Source organism: Dromiciops gliroides, chromosome 1 (assembly GCF_019393635.1).
Source record: "Dromiciops gliroides isolate mDroGli1 chromosome 1, mDroGli1.pri, whole genome shotgun sequence".
NCBI lineage: Eukaryota > Metazoa > Chordata > Mammalia > Microbiotheria > Microbiotheriidae > Dromiciops > Dromiciops gliroides.
Genome location: NC_057861.1, coordinates 85,978,034 through 85,999,778, shown reverse-complemented (window position 1 = coordinate 85,999,778; position 21,745 = coordinate 85,978,034). Strand labels below are relative to the sequence as shown.

At 37.2% G+C, this 21,745-nt stretch overlaps 1 protein-coding gene across 18 annotated transcripts in view; it reads right to left on the bottom strand.

Annotated features, from left to right (window-relative positions):
• PTK2 (protein tyrosine kinase 2) overlaps positions 1–21,745 on the bottom strand; it is a 428,530-nt gene that overhangs the window by 51,239 nt on the left and 355,546 nt on the right. For all 18 annotated transcript variants that reach the window (XM_043978984.1, XM_043978985.1, XM_043979000.1 and 15 more), the window contains 4 exons: positions 18,028–18,139; positions 7,857–7,943; positions 3,960–4,097; positions 2,136–2,267 (listed from right to left, as the gene is read on the bottom strand). In XM_043978984.1, the coding sequence (XP_043834919.1) occupies positions 2,136–2,267; positions 3,960–4,097; positions 7,857–7,943; positions 18,028–18,139 (469 nt within the window). The remainder of the gene's footprint in view (positions 1–2,135; positions 2,268–3,959; positions 4,098–7,856; positions 7,944–18,027; positions 18,140–21,745) is intronic.

Sequence of the window (21,745 nt, the reverse complement as noted above, 5' to 3'; positions counted from 1 at the left end):
ATATACCTGTCTCCCCAGTGTCTAGCACGGTTCCTGGCAGATGCAGAGCAGGCGTTCTATAAATGCCTGTTCACTGACTGACTGTTTATACCTAGAGGCAGTACAAAGCTGTGGGAAGAGCCTTGTTGTATATGCCGTGTTGCCTATCTGTGCTTCAGTTTCCTAAGCTGCAAAACGGAGCCAATATTTGCACTACATACCTTATAGGGAGGGTGGGAGAAAAGCAAGCCTTGATAAGCCTTAGAGTTTAATGCCAATTCGCCAACTCCTACAAAAAACATTCTCTCTCTTTGAAATGACTGTGTTACTCTGCATATACTCTGCATGTAGTTACAGGTGTGTATGAAAACTCCTTTTACTTCTGTCTTTCTATACCCAATATTTAGCAAAATTCCTCCTGCACAGAAAGAGTGCTTAATAAACATTTACTGAATCAAACTAAATTGGTTTTGCTTAACTGCTTTTCCGTTGTCATAAGAGGTTTAATTGGGAAGGAATACAGCAGGAAGTAAATGATTTAAAAAAGAAGCCACCAATAAAACTTAAAAAAAAAAAAGTAATGCAAACAATAATTAATTTTACCTAATAAGTATGGATCATCAATTCCACAACAGTAATATTTGTGTTACAGGGCAGTTAGGTGGCGCAGTGGATGGAGCACTGGCAGCTATCTTTAAGTTCGATTGGCTTTTCACCCCTGGAGTACCTGAGTTCAAATCCAGCCTCAGACACTTAACACTTACTAGCTGTGTGACCCTGGGCAAGTCACTTAACCCCAATTGCCTCACTAAAAAAAAAAAAAAATTAAAAAATTAAAAATATTTGTGTTACAATTTTATCAGTGTTTCAAAAAGAAGATAACATATCACGCAAAAAATAAGAAAATGAACACAGAGAACAAGAGATAGAGAGGTACTACAGGGCTGGCAAAAGGTCTATGTCTTAGTTTTCAAAAAGGAAAGAGAAGAGTGCCTATAGGTTATTGAGAGTGACTGATTACTGAAAACATTTTTAGAACATATATATTTTTTTATTATTAAAAAAAAAATTTTGTGAGGCAATTGGGGTTAAGTGACTTGCCCAGGGTCACACAGCTAGTAAGTGTTAAGTGTCTGAGGCTGGATTTGAACTCAGGTACTCCTGACTCCAGGGCTGGTGCTCTATCCACTGCGCCACCCAGCTGCCCTAGAACATATTTCTAAAAAGAGGGTTTGTGAATATCTAAAAAAAAGGAAGTGTTGGTACAAATAACCTGCATGCCTTCATTATGGACATGCTAGAACAACCTAATTTCCTTTTCCAACAGGGAAATTCTATAGATATAGTTTACCTAGATTATAGCTTTTGAAAAAAAAAAAAGACTTTCTGTCCTTGTGATCAAGGTACAGAGATATGAACTAGGTGGGGAAGGCACAGCTAGACAGAAGTTTGTCTGGACAAATTTGGGGGTTTCAATGGACTGTAAGTTCATTATGAGTCAACAGTGACATGGCAACCCCCCACCACAGATTAAGGGAGGTGATGATCTCGCTAGATGGCAACCAGAGTATTGTGTTGAGTTGTGTGTGCTGCATTTTAAGAAGAATATTGACAATCTGGAAAGAGTCCAGACGAAGGCAATCAGGATGGAGTAAGGTCTTAAGACAATGCCACATGAGAATCAATGGAGGGAAGTGGGACTGTTTAGCTTGAATAAGAGCACCTAGGCAATATCAGGGTCCTCTTCAAATATATGCAGGGCTGTTATGTAGAACAGAGATTGGATCTGTTCTGAATTGTTCTGTTGCATTAATAAGCCTCACAGAATCTCAGAGTTGGACGGGATCTCAGAGGTACTTTATTACACACGAAAAGTAATCCCTGCTACAATACCCATGAAAAATGATCATTCAGCCTGTCTGAAGATCTCCAGGGATAACTAAATTACTATTTTCCAAGACACTTGTTAGTAACTTTAAGTTTTAGGAAGCATTTCTTTCCCCAGAGAGGGAATCTACCATTTCTACCTGTTACTCTCAAGTTCTGCTTTCTGGGGCCAAGTGCAAGTGGTCGCATCCTTACAAAATGTAAGAATCTATCATTGTTGAGTAGGGTTTTCACAGTTGTGAGAGGTATGGTTCTTTGAATGCAATTACCAAAAATCTCTCCTCCTTCTCAAGCCAACGTTGATCTTCCTCCATTTCCTGCTGCTGTCGTATCAACCTCTCTTCCATAAGGTGAGCTGGAAGGACTTGGCCTAATCCCCTCATGTCCAATGTGGCAGAGTCCTAAGTGATGAGGAAAAACAAAGTCCATAATTTTATCTTCATCATTGCGATCTGTTCTCTGTACCATTGGTGCATTTTTTTCAATGACTTTCAAATAGCAAAATAAACTCTTTATGTTAGTCAAGGTGCATAAAAAGCCTTGGATAACCACACATTTGTGCCAGGATCTAATTCCAAAGAGAAGATAATAAATTGTGAATAAAAGAATGATTTAGTAGCAGGTAATGGTGATGTTCTATAATTCAAAGAAATAACTTTAAACTCAACTTTGGGTGTCTGTCAATCATTCTTAGTTTCTTCACTGAGCCAGAGAGGAATTGAACATAAAAATCCTGCGCCTTCAGACTGATTTTGAGTAATCCATTTAATCTCTCTGACCCTCAGTTTTCTCCTCTGCAAAGTGTGGATAATTATTCTTGCTGTGCCTTCTTTGTATGACTTGTGAAAAATCATAATGGACATAAAGCACTTTGTATATGTCAAGGACTATATACTGGTAAACTATCATTTCCAAGGCTGATTTAAAATATTCTTTAGTTCTGGAAGCCAAAAGAGAACTGAAAAGGAAAATCGTAATAGGGAGAAGAGAGGATCCTCCTGAGAAGCCTTTGATCAGATCTCACAAAGTACTAGGTTCTGCAGCACTTTAAATGTAATATATATTATAGCTATCTATGTTTTGGTCTTGTCCCCCTATAGATCAACATCTTGGTGAAGGCAGACACCACGTCCTTCTCTAGTGCTCTGAGCAAAATGCTTGTTGAATGAACAGAGAAGACTGGGTCAGAGAAGCTATGAAAGCTTAGGAATAAGAAAAATCATGCTTCCTGCCAAACAGTACAAGTACAGTGGTGCTGTCTGCTTCAGATAACATAAAATCTTTTCTTGATATGCCCAGTCTCCTGTAGCTATGGTAGCTTTTGGTTTTATTTATACACTGCCTATCATCAACTTGGTGTTGTCCTCTCCAGAAAAGTGAATGAGAGATTACAGAATCTACTCTCTGGTATTTCTATAAACGATTTTCATAAAACCTTGGAATCAATCTCTGATTTTGCACAGAACACTGAATAGACAAGCATATAGGACAAAAATATTTTTTTTGTTGTATATAAAGGAATAGATAAGCCAAATACAGAAAACAAGAGTTTTTAAGTTTGAAGGAATCTCAGTTAATAAATTGGTTTTCTATTATTGTACCATAAGAAAGAGTGAAGCAAATGGTATGAAAAATACAATGGCTACAAAAATGGAAATAGAACAATAAAATTAAACTAAATACTATGTAGCTACAAAAACTAAAGCTTGAGAAAAATAGAAAAAAATGCACCTCCCTTTCTTCATTGTAGAAATGGAAAACAATTTGTGTGCAAGAGGTCTTTAAAGAGGTCTTTTTCTTTAAAGAGGAATTCCTAAGGACCCCAAACCCCTACCCCTGCCTCAAACCCCCTACCCTATTTTCCCCATAACAAACTGATATGAAATATTATATACAGTCACACATGGCTGATGTGTGGGTTGGTTTTGCTGACCTGTTTTTCTCTTTATTTTTTAATCTTTGTTACAAAGGATTATTTGTTAGGGAACATAGTGATATATTCCAAAATGAAAGTTATGTAAAGGCAAAAGTCAAAAAGCAAAAAAAAAAATTTAAAGAAAGAAATATCGATTTCCTAAGAAAACTTGATTTACCTCCATGTTGGGCTGCCACATTGATACTTCCTGAGGTCGGTGGTTCCAAGACTCTGTTTGGTCCAGCAGAGATGCCTGACCAGGATAAATGCTGCCAGCCATGGCTGTTATTCCATGAGAACCAGGATAACCAGAGACCTGTGGATGAGTTATGGAATACATTTTAATATTTTTAAGGATCTTGACTGAGTAGCTTTGGCTCATGTAGGGAAGGAAGTGGAAGAAAATATATGGCTTATAAACAATTAGATCAGAAGTAATTTATTATGGAACTGCAAAAAAGTATTCATCCAAAAGGTGAAAACAATACATTCTTCAGATGAAAATTCCATTGGTAGACACAAATATGGCTAAACAACACCTGCCTGCTAGCATGTGCCCCCATAACTCTAGGACAGAGACTTTAAATTAGGATCATAGGATTATGGAGTTAGATCAGAGTCCAACTGTCTCGTTTTCTGTATGAGGAAGTAGAGGTATGGAAAGGTTAAGTGACTTGCCCAGTGTTACACAGCTAGTAAATATCTAAGGTAGAATTTTAACTCAGATCTTGTTGACTACAAGTTCAATACTCTACAATTTCTGGGTAAAGTTTAAACAAAGACCAAGGATTCATGAAATAGGGCAATGAAATTTTAGATTTGGAGGAGGTGAATCTAAAGCAGAGGAGAAAAAAGGCCATATAGTTTGCTCCCCACAAAGGGCATCAGACAGAGAAGGAGTGTAATTAATATTTTATACATTGATTCAAATCCCAGCTCTTTATCTTACTAGCTATAAGAACTTGGGCAAATCACAATCTCTATGCTTCAGTTTCTTCATTTACAAAACAAAGAATATTTACACTACCTACCTCATAGGTTTATGAGGACGAAATAAATAATATAAGTAAAATGTCACCTACTCACAGTTATATTAATATCAAATAACCATTCCTTAGACTGATGTTGTCAAGTAATTAATAAGTAATCACAGAAATACAAAGACCAAAATGCTAGGATTAAGTGAAATAATGTACCAAATCAAACTAAACTGTCTTTAGGGTTTATGGGAATTTGTTATATTTCTTTGAGTTTCTTTCCACTGGTCCCTAACCAAATTCCTACATGGGTTGAATACAATTAAAGTTTCTTCTAAGATATGTTGATAGTTTCAATTTTATAGAAATCAAGACATAAGTGGAAACATCTTAATGACAAAAATAATACTTCCAGAATGTTACTTATCATCATCATTTTTTTTGAAGGAACCTCTTGCTGCCAGAGAACTTTTAGATACTTTTCCAATAAAGAAGTTTCCAATGTTTTATGGCAACATTCCAAGTAACACAAATAACTATGGGAAAGGACTCAAATGGTTATTACTTAGTCTAAAAAAGAATATGAAACTTCTCAAAGAAATCTCCTACTTATAAAAATAAAAACCGTTCTCAGGAAATCTAAATACCATGCAATGCTTTAGCTTTAAGTATTTCCTCCCTCCTCTGAATTCTTAACAATACTTATTGTTTATAGCACTCATTTGATACTTAACATTCTGTCTAATGAAAATTCTAAAGTTAAGGTGTTATTGCAATACTATGTTGTTATTTAATTTTTAATGTATTTGTGTCTTATTTCTTTGTAAACCCTAAAATGCAAGAGAAAAGTGAACTATTATTGTTTCTTTAATTACCATCTTTTTATAAGGAACAGCTTTTTAAATAATTGAGGTCATTTAAAATTTTGCTTCTACTTTTCAAATTGTGAAGATTCTCTACTTAGGAGCATTCAAGTTCCATGTACTTACTCGATCTTTTGTCTTCCTTCAATTCTGACCTCCTTTCTTTCCTAATCTCCCAGGTTGTTAGTGTTCTCTCCTCTAGGTTTACTTACCAGTGTTTATATGTTGATTTCCTACCTTCCTTTCCCCACATTGGAATGTAAACTCCTTAAGGGCAGGAGCAACTTGGTTTTTGTCTTGTATTCCCAATGCTTAATAAATGCTTGTGGAATTGAACTGAATTATTCAAGTTATCAAAAGAAACAGTGATTACCACAGGCTCTAGAAAGATCACAGTGGGGGGCAGCTAGATGGCACAGTGGATAGAGCCCTGGAGTCAGGAGTACCTGAGTTCAAATCCGGCCTCAGACACTTAACAGTTACTAGCTGTATGACCCTGGGCAAGTCACTTAACCCCAATTGCCTCACTAAAAAAAAAAAAAAAAAAGATCACAGTGAAGTTGTTACTTTCTGGGTGTGGTTACTTATTCACTTGACAGTATTATAGTCGAAATTCAGAGGACCCAGGTACAAATCCAGATTTGGACAATTCAGTTCAACAAAGATTTATTAAATGTCTTTTATGTTCAAAGCACTGTGCTGGGGCCACAGTAAAAAAAGCAAAAACGAATCAATTCCTGTCCTCCAGAGCTTACATTCTACTCACTAGCTACGTGACCAATGAAGACCATTTCACCCCTGTGGGTAGCAATTTCCTCAAATGTAATTAAGATCTCTTCCCACTCTAGATCTTGTGATCCTGTGATTCTACTTGGTAAGCTTCTCATGAGATGGCACAAGAACACTTACTGAAATGAACATAGGGTACATTCAACCAACATTTATTCCTTGTCTATGTGGAAAGGTACTTTAACAGAGCAGGAAATGAAATTCTTTTGGCTTGAATGACTCTTTAGAGAGCCACGTTGACTTTTATGTAGAATTACTCTTCTAGGTGATCAGTCAAACAGATTGATAGTTTATTTATTCTGGTTGGACCCTGGGGGTTGGGATGGGGAGGAAAGTTGTAAAAACTTTTTTTTTAAACTTTTAAACTTTGTATTTCAATTAAGCATTTATTTTCTCTCTTTCCCACCCCACCCTCCAGTAGAAAAATGAAAAAAGTCATTTCAACAAATATGCATAAACAAAACCAGTTCCCAGGTTAACTATGTTCAAAAATGCAAAATTTTGCACCTAAAGTTCATTACCCCTGCCAGGAAGTGTGCAACACGCTTCATTAGCTCTCTATATGGATTGATAAATTTCTGTACTGTTCATTCTGCAGCCTTCCCCTTTTCTTTCCCCACCAAATATCACTCTTTAAGCTTAGGAATTGCTGTGATCATTCATTCTCTTTTACTACCCAAGATGGACATTACATTTGTCCTTTCTAATTCCCAGGGATTTTTCCTAAATGTGACTTTTAAAAATTAAGGGCCTACCAATTCATTGGTTATCCTGAGGTTTCCACGATCATCTTTTTTTTTGGGGGGGGGGCGGGGCAATGGGGGTTAAGTGACTTGCCCAGGGTCACACAGCTAGTATGTGTCAAGTGTCTGAGGCCGGATTTGAACTCAGGTACTCCTAAATCCAGGGCCAGTGCTTTATCCACTGCGCCACCTAGTTGCCCCCGATCAAGTCTTATTAATGTGATATGACTAGTATTCATTAAACCTATATATTTTGCATTGTTTTAAGTTTGGCTATGTATCCTTCTGTCAGAACTTATTCTATTAAAAAAAATGTGTGTGTGTGTGTGTGTGTGTGTGTGTGTGTGTGTGTGTGTGTGTGTGTGTGTGTTTTGCAGGGCAATGAGGATTATGTGACTTGCCTAGTGTCACATAGCTAGTAAGTGTCAAGTGTCTGAGGCTGGGTTTGTACTCAAGTCCTCCTGAATCCAGGGCCAGTGCTCTATCCACTGCGCCACTTAGCTGCGCCCCCCTGCCCAAACTTATTCTTAAGAAAAGTGTCACTTGTTTTAATATGAGTATCTGTTATGGATCTTGTGACTATGAAAAACAGGGAAGGTAAAAGGTACATTTAAAATTTATTGACTAGGACCATAAAGACACATGTGCACACATTTTTTTCAAGAGATACAGAGAAATAAAATAACATACTTAATTCTTTTACCTGATAATGATTGGCTTGTACCATATGTTGTGGACTAGGATAAAAGCCTTCACTGGATCTTGGGCTAGGGTAACCAGGTCGGCTGGGCTGTGAACAAATTATAAGCAGTGGTAAGCAGATGAATATATTGGTTACTTTAAGAGTCTATTTCTAATCAAATAGCATTTACTAGAGAGACTAAAAATAAACCTAAGCCATGGGAGTTAATGCGGCCTAGGGGAAGGAGTCCTAGGCCTAGAGTCAGAAGATCTGGGTTGGAGTTATGGCTCTTACTCTGACCTTGTGAAAGATATGCCCTTTCTCAGTCTGTTTAGTTTTTTTTTTTTAATCTATAAAATGGGGAGAAAATGTTTTCTTTGTTCACCCTTACAGAGGTGAGAACAGGGATGAAAAACATTTTGTAAAAGTATTTTGTATCCTCGGGGTCCAGAATAGTGCTGGGCACACAGAGGGTTCTTCATAAATGAGATAATGGTTGTATGAAGGACTCAGGTCATTTAATATGACAAATGGTTTCACAGGAAGGACATAAGATTGAGAGTAAGTAAAGCAGAGAGAGTTTTGATCCTGTGTATGTTTTGATCACTGTGTATCCTTCAGTTTAGTGCCTTTCTGGGTCTCAGTTTCTTTCTCTGTAAAACAAGGGAATTAGAATAAGTAATTATAAATATCTCTTTCCTTTCAAGCATTTTATAACCTAGTTATAGAAATTATATTGAAATCCAAGTTAAAGAACCAGGTGGAATTTTTTAACCTGGAGCAGAAAAAGATGAAAAGTGATAAGTAAATAGGGTTCACTGACAGAGGCAAAAATTAAAAAGAAATGGGTTTTAAGCACAGCAGGAGAGAAAGAAGATAGTTTTTATGAGGAAGAATTTCTAAATAGAGAGAACTGTTGGACACTGGAAAGGGCTATCAAATGGCCAGAACAGGCCTTTTCCTACTCTGTGTGTGGGCGCATTCTAGCAGCACTATGATATACCAGTGTAGGAAGTTATAGGAAGGTCAGTTTTAGCTCAGTACTAAGAAGAACATTGTAACAATTAAGTTTTTTTATTTAAATGGGATGGGCTATCTCCTAGATGGTGAGTTATTTCTAACAGGACCTGTTTAATGATGCCTAAATTCAGCATTTTTCAATTAAACCATGCTATATTGTAAAAGAGTAGAAAGACCTAGCATAATGGGTGGGAAAAGACTAGAAAAATGACTTATGCAAGGACTCCATGTCATTTCCTGATTCAAAAAACCTTCAGTAGCATCCTATTACTGAAAGGATAATATACAAACTCTTTATCCTGTCATTTAAGACCCTCTACAACCTAAGTAGAAACTATTTTTTCTAGTCTCATTTCATATCACTCCTCACTGATTATGTGTCAGTGCCTAGCACACAGTAAACATTTAATAAATGCTTATGGAGTGACAGCCTACATCTTCTCTATTTCACTCCAACTGAACCTTACCTTGGACTCTCTCACCTCTGTTTGCATGTACTATCTCCCTATGGCTGAAACATATTCCTCTTATTTCTACCCATTGAAGTACATCTTAAAATACTTTAAGACCCAGCTCAGGTATCAATTCTTCCATTAAGCTTTCCCTGATCCCACCTCCCATAGATCAAAGAGGTCTTGTTACCTTTTATTTCAAGTAACGTAATCTGTATGCCTAATATCCCTATTGTTAGATTATAACCTCCTTGAGCATAGGGACTATGTAATTTTTCACTTCTGTATCTCTTTAGGGCAGGATATAGTACTTTGTCCATAATGGGAACTTATTATTTAATGAATTGAGGTGAATGTTTCTCGCTTATTTGCTTTCTATGATACCTTCCAATTTAAGATTTTATGATTCACTGTTAAGTGTGTCAGTATTATACTGACACAATGGAAACATTTTATTGGGGCATCTACTCCCAACATCCTGGTTATGAAAGGATGTCATCTCTGCAAATTGGTGTTATTCAGATGGGGACATCTGGGACACAGATAGATATGTCTTTTGGCTTAAATTCAAAAGGCTGATTTCCTTCCCTCCAAGTATATATGTAAAATACACCCCATAACAAATGTGGGTTATCTGCTTACCTAACTAAAAAAGAGATGGGAGGAGAAAAAGCAATCCAAATTCTTTCATAAGACACTTAGAATCTCAGAAGTGCACAGAACTAAAGAGATCATCTAGTATTTTTGTTTTTGTTTTTTTTAGTGAGGCAATTGGGGTTAAGTGACTTGCCCAGGGTCACACAGCTAGTAAGTGTTAAGTGTCTGAGCCGGATTTGAACTCAGGTCCTCCTGACTCCAGGGCTGGTGCTCTATCCACTGTGCCACCTAGCTGCCCCAAGAGATCATCTAGTATTAATGATCTCATTTTACAGATGAGGAAACTCAGGTACAGAAAGGAACTGATTGGCCCAAGTTCACTGAGCTAGCTAGAAGCAGAATTGGGACATAGAGAATCAGCCATGTGAATCATTCATTTAGAAATCAGGATGGGGGTTAAGAAAAAGTCAAAATTTCAGGTCAATACTTCTAAAAATGATTTAGCAATACCACCATGCTCTCAGTTACCCAGGGTTGCAACCTGGGTGTTATCCTCAACTCTTCACTCTTACTCACCCATATCCAGTCTGTTGCCAAGACCTGTTGATTTTAACCTTCACAGCATCAAGTGAAGCTCAAATGAGACAATATTTGTCAAGTGCTTAGCACAGTGCCTAGCAAACTGTGTGTGCTTAATAAATGCTCATTCCCTTCCTTCTTTTCTCTGTAACAGCTCTCATATATGTCTCCTTCTCTCCTCTAACACTAGCCTTACTCTGGTACAGTCTATTGTAATAGACTATTGCAAAACTGCTGCGAGTTTGTCCCCACTCCAGTCCATCTTCCACTAAGCTGTGAAATTAATCTTTCTAAGGTGCAGTCATAACTATGTCATCTCCCTGTTCAATAAACTCTGGTGACGCCTCATTACTTTCAGCATCAAATATAAAATCCTTTGTTTGGTGTTCAAAGCCCTGGCTTTGGACCTGGCTTCTTCTTGCCTCTCTAGGATTCTTAGACCTTATTCTTCCTCCCTACCCAACATACTCTGTGATCCAGTTACACTGCCTTCTGGAGGTCCCTTGCACAAAATCCCACCTCCAGGCATTTTCACTGGCTGGCCCCCATGCCCAGAATTCTCTCCTTCATCTTGTCTCTTGACTTCCTTCAAGTCCCAGATAAAATCCTACTTTCTACAGAAAGCCTTTCCTATTCCCTCTCATAGCCAGTGCCTTTCCTATGTCGATTATCTCCAGTTTCGCTGTTTGTATGCTGCCTCCTTCATTAGACAGTGAGCTCCTTTTGGCCCTACTTTTGCCCTAGCACTTAGCACAGCGCCTGGTCTTGGCAGATAGCAGGTGCATAAGTGGGGATACTAGGGGAGGAAAGGTAATCAGCATTTGTATAGTGACTATGGGAAAGACACTGAGAAGAATATTAAGAACATCTAAGGCCTTGGTCCTGATACTGCATCAACCATACCATGCTATATCTTAACCCTGGGAAATACAAAATAAGGTTTACCCATTAATGGAATGGGTGATGATTTGGGCTCCTGTAACGGAGGGATGGCTTCGGATAAGGTTTTCCTGAGAGTATTCTGTGAATTATATTAAGTGCTTTTATAATTCTTACATCCCTACCAGCTCTGTGTATGGTCTGATAAGCCTGTGAGGATGATATAGATAAACACACACACACACACTTATTTTGAGTACTTATATTAAGGCATCATGTCACTGTGAATAGAGAGCTGGCCTCCGAGGCAGGAAAACATGGGTTCAAGTGTTGCCTCTCACGTTATAAGTCACAGACTACCTGCTGACCTGCATTTCGTATAGGGAGTTTCTGTACTGGGAATTCTCTATATCAATGACATCAGAGGTCCTGGCCAAAAAAAATATAACTAGCTTGCAAAAAGTAGTCTAACTACAGAGGCATGGTAAAGTATAAACAAATTACTGTCACATAATTGAATGCCTTTGACATTCAAGAGTCAAACCATGCTTTCTTTGTTTCTCCAGAGACATACTCACTGTGAAATTCCCCCTACTTTTATGTTTACAGAATTTTTCACCTCAGGTATTCCGTTACTCTGAAATTGGGTGACAACAATTACAAGTCTACTTTCCCGTATGAAGTGGTGATATCACAGGCCCTATTCAGTTCTTATCACAACAAAATTTCAATTCTAACAAGTACAGGCAGGCGATACAGCTTCTAGATTTATTTATTTATTTAATTTTTACGAGGCAATGAGGGTTAAGCGACTTGCCCAAGGTCACACAGCCAGTAAGTGTTAAGTGTCTGAGGCCGGATTTGAACTCAGGTCCTCCTGAATCCAGGGCCAGTGCTCTATCCACTGTGCCACCTAGCTGCCCCCCAGCTTCTAGATTTAAATTTCATAAATGAGTGGAAAGAGAATTTACAAAAACTGTGAAAAATGAATTCTCCGTTCAGATTCAAAACACAAAAAAATGGTAAAACAGATAGAGTTTTACTTAATTGGAGGCAGAACATTAAAACTCCCTCCCAAATGAGTTATTGACTGTTATGTGCTAATCAACTCTCAGCAATACTTAAACATTTCCAGAATCTTTGCTGTCATTAATATGGGTACTTTTCTGACTTTTCTTTCTATATACCCTCTAGATGTGAATCCAGTGTGCTGCAATCCTTCTTCTGCATTTTTTTTTTTTTTTACTATGTTGAGGCTTTCCAGTCCGCTGTTCAGGATGTCCATCTGTTATACCTGACTTTTACTCCATGACCCACATGCCTCCTTTTCTAGTCATACATCTCCTTGATGCGCTTTAGTTATTTTTATCAGTAAATTGGGACTAATAGGGATATTGGATGGATCAAATGAGATAATGTGTTTTGTAAATAGAAAGCGTTATATGAATGGCAGCCATTGTTTTTGTCATGCTTCCACAATGAAACTTCATCATGCTGATGAAATCAGAGTAGCCATCAACCCATCCAAAGAAAATCTCCAAGTCTTTAAAATTTTTGATAAAAATTTTAATTAATTCAATCCTGATTTTTAAAATTCTAAGCTTTGATACCAAAAGGGGACATTTCCATAATTCACAGAGAAGAACATGAAAATATGATTCTCTGTGAAAGCCTGAACCTTTAGAATACTCGCTTGTCTATGCTCCATTCTGAACTTTTTTCTGTTTTCCTCAGGACATTTAAAAAAATGCTGCAATGGCTTTCATAGCATCACTATTGCTACCCCCCTATCCTAAATCCTCCCCCAACATTTAACTGAGAGAAAAAAAGAACAAAAAAATCCTTGCAAGAAATAAGCACAGCCAAACAAAAAACTTTTCACACAATGGCCATGTCCCAAAATATGTCTTCTACTGTACCTTGTGTTCATCACTTGTCTCTCAGGAGGAGGGAGACACTCTTTGTCAGAGGTCCTCTGGAGACATGGTTGGTCACTGCACTGATCAGAGGTCTTAAGTCTTTTAAGGTTGCTTTACTTTATACTGTTGCTCTTCTATGATAATTATTCTTTTGCATCAATTCATACAGGATTCTCAGAGATGATCTCTTTTGTGATTTCTCACAGCCCATTCCATTATATTCAGAGGCCACAACTGACTCAGTCAATCCTCAGTATCTAGGAGACATTCTAACACAGCCTCTTAAATTCTAGTTGTTATTTTTCCTCCCCTTTTGAGTCCCCATTCAGGATCTGAAATTTACTTTCCTTGTGGCCATTTCCTCCAACCCTAGAATGGATCCTCCCTCTTAACTTCCTCCTTTCACTCCTATGATCCCCCAATACTTACTTTCCCCACTACTGGTTATGCGTCTTCTATGTGTGAGCATACATCCATTTGGGATGGAGTGAAGTTTATCTAATGGTGCTTTCCTTCTACCTTTGTACATTTTTCTCATGTACCCCAATTATGAGAAACAGCATGTCCCACCCTCTTCTTCCTCTTTTCTACACAGGGAAATTCCTCCTTTTATTCTCCCTTCTCTTTACCCTCTTCAAACACTCTGAACAGATACAACCCATCCCCACACCCTCTGTTTTTCTTTTTTACTTCCTTAATGCCTTTGTGAAGATAACAATCAATAAACATTTATTACTAACCTGCATTGTGACATTAAATTTTAAGGGAACAGTTGTGTTTTCTCCCCCATTATACCATTAAGATTATATCATCCTAAACCTCCCTCCAATTGATCAAATTTGCCTTTTTAGGTTTCTCTGGACTATTGTGTTTGTATTTCAAAGTTCCTATTTAGCTCTGGTCTTTTCATCACAAATGTCTAAAAGTCCTCTGTTCCATTAAGGATTCATTGAAAAATAGGATTATATTTAACTTTTCAGGTAGGTCTTTCTATTGTATCTTTTGCATTTTGGAAAACTATATCCTGAGATGTCCTCTGGTTTTTAGAAGTTTTCAATGCTCAGGTGACCATTCCTAGAATTCCTTGACACTTAAACTACTTCTTTCTGGATATCTACTGTAAATTTTTTTTTTTAAATATGAGAGTTCTAGATTTTGGCTATGACATTTGTGGGACCTTTTCTTTTGAGGTTTCTTTCATAAGGTGATTGGTGGGTTCTGTCTTTATTTTGCCTTTTGGTTCTAATAGATTTGGGTAGTTTTAATTTATGATTTCCTGAAATAGTGTCTGGGCTTTTTTGTTTTCTTAAATCATGGTTTCCAGGGAGTCAAATTACTCTTAAATTATTTCTTGACTTGTTTTATAGGTCAGTTGTTTTTAGTATCACATATCTTAACATTTTCTTCTATTTTCTCAATCTGTTGCTTTTGTTCTACTATTTCTTGCTGTCTCATGGAATTACCTGTTTCTGTCTGATCTATTATGCAAGGAAACCATGATCTGGTTAAGGTTCATCACTGTCATATTATTCTTCCAATTCTTTCAGCCAGATCTTTTATTTAAAACCTCTTAAAATGCTCTGCTTCATTTCTTCTATGTTTCCAAAAGTCTTCAGGGAAAGTTCATTTTTTCCTTTGAGTGTCTGCTTGTACTTGTTATGAAGTTATTCTCTCCTTTTTGTACATTTTCAGATTTGCAATAATTGTTCATGATGGTTGGTATTTTCTTAGACTTCCTAAACTGAGACTTTGTGATTGGGCCAGGCTGCTGCCTATGGACTGCTGTGTTTTTGGTGTGGATGGTTGCCCCTTCTTGGTCTGTCCCTGGGTTACCTGGGATCTTGTGCTGTACCACCTCCCAAGGTTAGATAATTTGTCTGGCATCTAATGGCAGTGTGCTAGGAACCTTGGAGCTCTTGGGTTGGGTCTGCAGGGTTCCATTCTGAGCATTCTACTTTTACTTCAGCACTTCCAAGATTCCTAGCCTGGGGCTTTCTTTCTACTCCTGGGCACAGTGACTTCCTCCCTTGGTATAAGTTTATTTGTATCCCCATACTTCCCACAGAACATGGCACACAATAGGCACTTCATAAATGTTTATGGATAAGGGGCAGCTAGGTGGCACAATGGATAAAGCACTGGTCCTGGATTCAGGAGGACCTGAGTTCAAATATGGCCTCAGATACTTGACACTTACTAGCTGTGTGACCCTGGGAAAGTCACTTAAAAAAAAGAAAGAATGTTTATGGACCATGTCTCTGACTATCTAATCTAGCTGGATGGCTAGCCTACCCCATGGCTTCCTTTTCTATTGTTCTCAGTCTTTAATTCTGGGGTAGAAGAAGTAATTTATTGCAGTTCCTTCATCATGATTTGTTCTGGTGCCAATTTATGGTTTTGCTGGAGTAGGTATGAGAGCTGGGGAGTCTGAGCTCTGTTTAAGCAGACCATCTTACAATATAACAAATAATAATAATAATGAACATTCATATGGCACTTTGAGGTTTATACAGTACTTTACATAAGTTATCTCATTTGAGTTTCACAACAACCCTGTAAGGTAGGTAATGTTATTATCCCCATACTACAGATGAAGAAACTGAGTCTGAGGATGGCAAAGTGGATTGCTCACAGTCACACAAATAAGTGGCAGTGGCAGGATTAGAACCTAGGTATTCATGATTCTAGGGAGGAAGTCTCCAGGATAGTCTTACTGTAATGCTTTATAACCTGACATGACATATCCATGACTCTAGGTACCAAAGGCTGTATACACTTGGGGCACAGACTGGAAAACTCTCCTTCCAGAAGGGGTGCAATAATAGACTGACTACATATCTGTTGTTCAGGGACAGGCCCAGCAGAGTTCAGAGGAGTTCATTACAGTCTGGCTATAGGGTAATGAGTTTTTCAGTCACAGTAATTTCTCAAAGACCATATGTTAAAGATGGGTTGTAACCTGTGCTGGTGAAGGGATTACTCATACCAACAAAATTACCTATCCTTCAAGTATTGAGGTAATAAGATCCAAAAATCTAACTGGTCACATTTTATAGCAACCTTGAAAAACAAAAACTAGCCCAATTTAAATGATGCAAAAACCAATAAACGACAAAGCTCCTGAATCCTGTGATTTTTTTAAAAGTTAGTAACATATTAGAAAACAAGCTTATTCACCATCAAGGAGGTATGTTTATATGCACAGGCATATGATAAGCATTGTCCTTAACAAAAACGCTAACTATAGCTAACGTTTATATAGCTCTTACTTTGTGCCAGGTACTGAGCTAAACACTTTTTTCTTATGCTACCACAGCATTTTAAAATGTGAAAAATATTTTCTGGTAGTTTTTACTGTACAATAATGCCATAGATAAACAAACTGAGCCCCCAGGGAAAGGAAATTGTTGCTCAAGGTCCCCTAGCTATAATTCAGGTCTCTTGGTTCCCAAAGCATTGCTCTAGTTGTTTTTTGCTGGTTATATTACATTAAAGCAGGGAATTTATAAGCACTTAAAAAAAAAAGCTAGCAAAAGCCTGTGAATTCCCATTCCACAGAATTTATTCCAGTTTACTAAAGCCAACCTAATTGCTAATCAATCCTTGTTAGTCAACTATTAACTAAACAAAGATTTAATTTACATCTTTACAAAGTCAAATATGTGCTCTAGCAATTCTACCATAGAAGATTCTAATTTAATCAATATGGTATAGTAACATCAGAAAATGGGGCAGCAAAGGACATAGCAGGCAAGAATTATATTAGGGCAGACTGCATAAACAACAAAAATCTTTTACTGGGTACCAGTTGCCTTGGTCAATACCTAATTAATCTAGTCAAGTAACTAGTTTTAGATACATCTCGGAGGTGCATTCCTTAGTATAAGGCAGCAGTGGTCTTTTCTACCTAGTAGTTGTTCTGTGCACCTCCCCGCAACTTTTCAAGGAGTCCACCAGGTCAAAACGGTTTTATACTAAGACATTTAAATTTTTTAAATTTCAATATAGTAAATATCAATACATATAATGCACATCCAGAGACCAAAAGGAGGTCTGCCTAACTAAGCACCAAAGTCCATAACAGAAGGCAGCAGCAGGTAGCACACAATTTCATTTCAATGTGCTCCCATCTCTGAGAAACAACCTATCAAACAACAACAAAAAAGACCAAACACATGTATAATGATCTTATTAGCCAGGTTCTCAAAGAAAAAAAGGGATTTGATCAGACAGGAAATCAAAATAATTTTCAAAATACATTCTGCAATGTAATAAATGCATTTCCAGTCTGACCCCATCTTCTACTGTAAACTTGATTTTACAAATTAGTGGAATCCGAGACAACTGTAATTTGCTAAGGACAAAAATGTTTTGCTCAGAGCTAGGCTCCTCTATTTCAGATTTCATGTTTGTGGAGGAGGGGAAGCAAGCTAAAAGTCAGAAAGAAACAAAAGAAAAGTTTTGTTCCATTTAACTTACGAGCCTTGAATTTAGACTTGAAACGGCATCTATCTGAACACTATTAACATATTTATGGGTATTGAAAAAAATCAGGAGAGGCAAAAATGAGAAATAATTAGTGGGCATGGTAATTCGTGGGGTGAGAACAAAACAGATCATCTAATACGATCACTCTAGTTGAAAAAGTGATCCTCTGGCTTTTCTGCAAAAACAACACTACAGCATTGCTGACACCTTTAAAGATATGAAATAAAACAGCTTTCAATAATCAATAAGTATGACTACCTTGGGAGGAGCTTCGTCTGAGCCTCCTGAATCCCAGGACACAGTGACCTGCCTTCTTGATTCCATTCTCATTCGTTCTTCTTGCTGAAGCTTCTCCTCCTCCAGTATTGTACTAAGGAGACAATAAACTGGGTTAAGGAGAACTGACATTTGTGTGTTAGTGCACTCTAAACCCCACCCTGAAAACCTCCTTAAGACGGTTCTCTCAAAGCCAGTATACTCAGAGTAGTTGAGGGAAAAAATTAGCAGGGGATTCTTTAATAGTGGGCCAGTAGGAGAGGGTTTCAAACCAATCACGTTTAGATTGTGGACTATCCCAGTTCTAATGGGAGATTTCACTTAAAGCACAGGCATGGGGGTAAGCATGAGCAAACAAACCAGATGGCAATAAGCAGGATTGGGGGAGGGGATATAAAGAACAGCAAAATCTTTGCATTTAAAAATTCATTTTGTGCTTGTGGCAAAGTATAATTACCCTGAGAAATCTCAAGAAGCAATTTAATCAAGCAGATACATGTCTGGAACCACTGATTCCTTCATATGGAAAAAGTCTCTTTTCCCAAACTCAGAAAGGTAGAAACAAAAGCATTAGTATACTATGGGGACCCACAGTTTAGTTTCAGTTTAATTGGCCAACTCCAAACTTGTCAAATAGCTAACTACAGTTTTTCAGTTACATTTCAGTATAGTAATACCCTTAACAAAAGAGTAAAGAAATATGCGATAATATTTTCAATGATGGCTTTTAGTCACATAGATTTTTTAAAAAATCAATTCGTTGTTTTAATTGGAAGAGAAAACAGTAAATAACACAGCAAGTTACTTACCAAATTCTTACTATTACAGTGGTTATTTGAAGTTCAACATTATACTACCGCCTCCTTCCTGTTCTGCTATGCAGATCACTAATCCTGGCTAGCTGCCATTATTTAAAATACTTAGAATGCAGAAGTTACAAATCTGTTAGATTCCCATAGCATAGGAATTCTTTAGGGTTCCCAGCAAAGGCAGAGCTAGGCAAAACCTTCACTACAATGGTAAATGGTCTACTTCCTACATGTCTTAACGTCAGTATGGTGGGGTTCTAATAATGAAGCTCATTGAAAGCTTATAACCTCCCAGTTTATTGCACGAAACAACCACCCAGAATTACTCATGCAGAGTGAGCTCAGTTGTCCCAGAGCCTCTTCTAATCTGGGAATTTGCCTGACTGTTTCCAAAATACATTCCTGCTTGACTGGAGGCTCTGCTGTGCCATTTCCCTCATAGACACATTTTAAATTGGAAAAAAACAAAAAGCAAAAACCCAAACCAGCCCTATTAAAAAGTACCACGGAAAAGATAAACCATGGGTATAGATATAAAACATTTATTTTTCCCAAAAGAAAAAGGAGAGGTAGTATTTTAATAAGAGTGATCATAAATTCTACAAACCCAAAATTTGTCTAGCTGTCAACTACTAAATTAACATTTCAGAGGAAACCTCTTCATCAAAAGTATCCAGAATGCTATTTTGTCTCCCTCTTCCTGTCCATCTCTAGGAAAATAAATAGTTGGCATTCTTTTCAGAAATTTAAGAGTTTAATAACAACTTCAGACTTTTAACAGAGGGATGTCATCTATCTCAACATGTTTGAAAAACCACTACTAGTGACCAAAAGGCACAAGGAAATGAATTTTTATTAATAAGCACGCCATAAGTTCTGTATAAAAATGGAATCCATTGTATACTTTAAGATGTTTCTAAAAAGTAATCTTTTGCTGTAGAGGGCTGGTTATCGGAATACTCAGAAAATAACACTCAGATAATAGTCAGAAATACTCAGAAAATCATCTTAACTATACTGCCATTATGCAGGGTACTACACAGGGCACTATGGGAAACTAGAGAGAAAGCAGAACTTGACAAGTTTATATCTGAAAGGGAGCAAAAGCCACACCCACACACCACCAGTGAGGCAAATGTTATTTGACTATATAGTCAAAGACCATAATCTTTTGGGTCAAAAAAATTTTTATTTCAATTTTTATCAGTAAAAGTAGAAATGATTTTTTTCCTACCCTGCACATATGGTATATATATATCTTCTACTAAAGGGGTGTTTTTTTTTAAATACCTTACCCAATGGTGTGGAAGTAATCCTGGGTCATTGACAGCTATACCAGTAAACTACAAAGTCTAACAATGTCTATGAAACTGGAAAGGTTTCTAGTACAAGTCTGGAGGCAGACTGTATATCTGTAGTCTAAGCAAAGGTCCAGCTAGTTTTGGAAATGCTCATCACCAGAAGGTGGGATAATGGATTACTTTTGCTGTAGTAATTTAAGTCGTGACATGCACACCAGTGACAAAATCCATGACAATTTATCGAAATCTGTTATATATAAAATAATTAGAATCACAGATTCTGAGTTAGGAAGAATGCCAACAAGCAACTACTCCAATGCCTTCTTGATGCATAAACTGCCTCTTTCGACATCCCAGAAAAGTTGTAATCAAGTCTCTGACCGATCACCTAAAGTAATGGGGAACTCACAACCAAACCAGGTAGTTCATTTAAATAAAGGATGGCTCTGATTGTTAGGAATATTATTCCTTAAGTCAAGCCAATATTCAATGGAAATGTCTAGAACTGGATATAACAACTCATATGTGGTCTGTTCAGTGCAGAAGACAATGGGACTACCATCTCATAGTGGATAAAATGCTGGCTGTGAATTCAGGAGGGAACTGGGTTCAGATGCCATGTCAAATACTCATTAGCTACAGATCTTGACCAAAACACTTCTCTTACGATCAGTTTCTTAACCATGAAACAGGAACAATATCTTTATCACTTAACTCAGGGGGTTGCTGTAAGGACTAGATGCTTTGCAGGCTTGAAAGCCTTTTATGTGTCTGTTTTCATCAATATCCTCAATATTATTATCTCATTTTCATTTATTTAACATAGTTCAGATAGAAGGGGGTAAAGGATAAGTATTCTGCTATTATTCTTTCATATTTACTATTTAGTGAACCTCCAGGCAAGTGGATAAAATTACTATTATTAGCAGTACCACTTATATTAATGCAGCTTTAGATAATATTAGCTCTTTTAGTTAGCTACAATATACTTTTGGCTCAAGGAATTTGTGATCATCTAACCTGTACAGTTTTTTTTTAAATTAACTCTGTTAATGAGTATCTCTCAGAATGTCATTCTTTATATATGAAGAAGTTACTAATCCATATAATAGTTTGTATTTTGAGCCTCCCTTCCATCTCCAAACTTAACTTATCTCCCATCCTCCAGCCAGGTAGTGAAAAAAGGCATACTCCAAAGTTTCACTATGACATGGAAATAACACTAAATTTTCAAAGATTATGCCATTAGAGTACAAGCTCTTACAGATTTTACCAGTCTCAAAAAGCTTCAAGTATAATCCTAACATAAGACTGCTTTCTATGGACCAAATTACCTAACGATGAGGGGCTCAACACTTAAGAAACTGATGCATTTTTTGTCCATGAAACAAAGAAAAATAAGAAGTGGCCTATATTCCCACATGACTTCTGTAGTAACAGCGACAAGAGTTTTAGAAAAGGGAATATAGAGTGTTATCAATCCACATACTTGTTTTAAATCTTTATGAGAATACATGTGCATGGAGGATATCCTTGAAAAAAGAATGAGAAAGAGATAGGCATGCTTTTATAAATTGTATTTTACTGGAA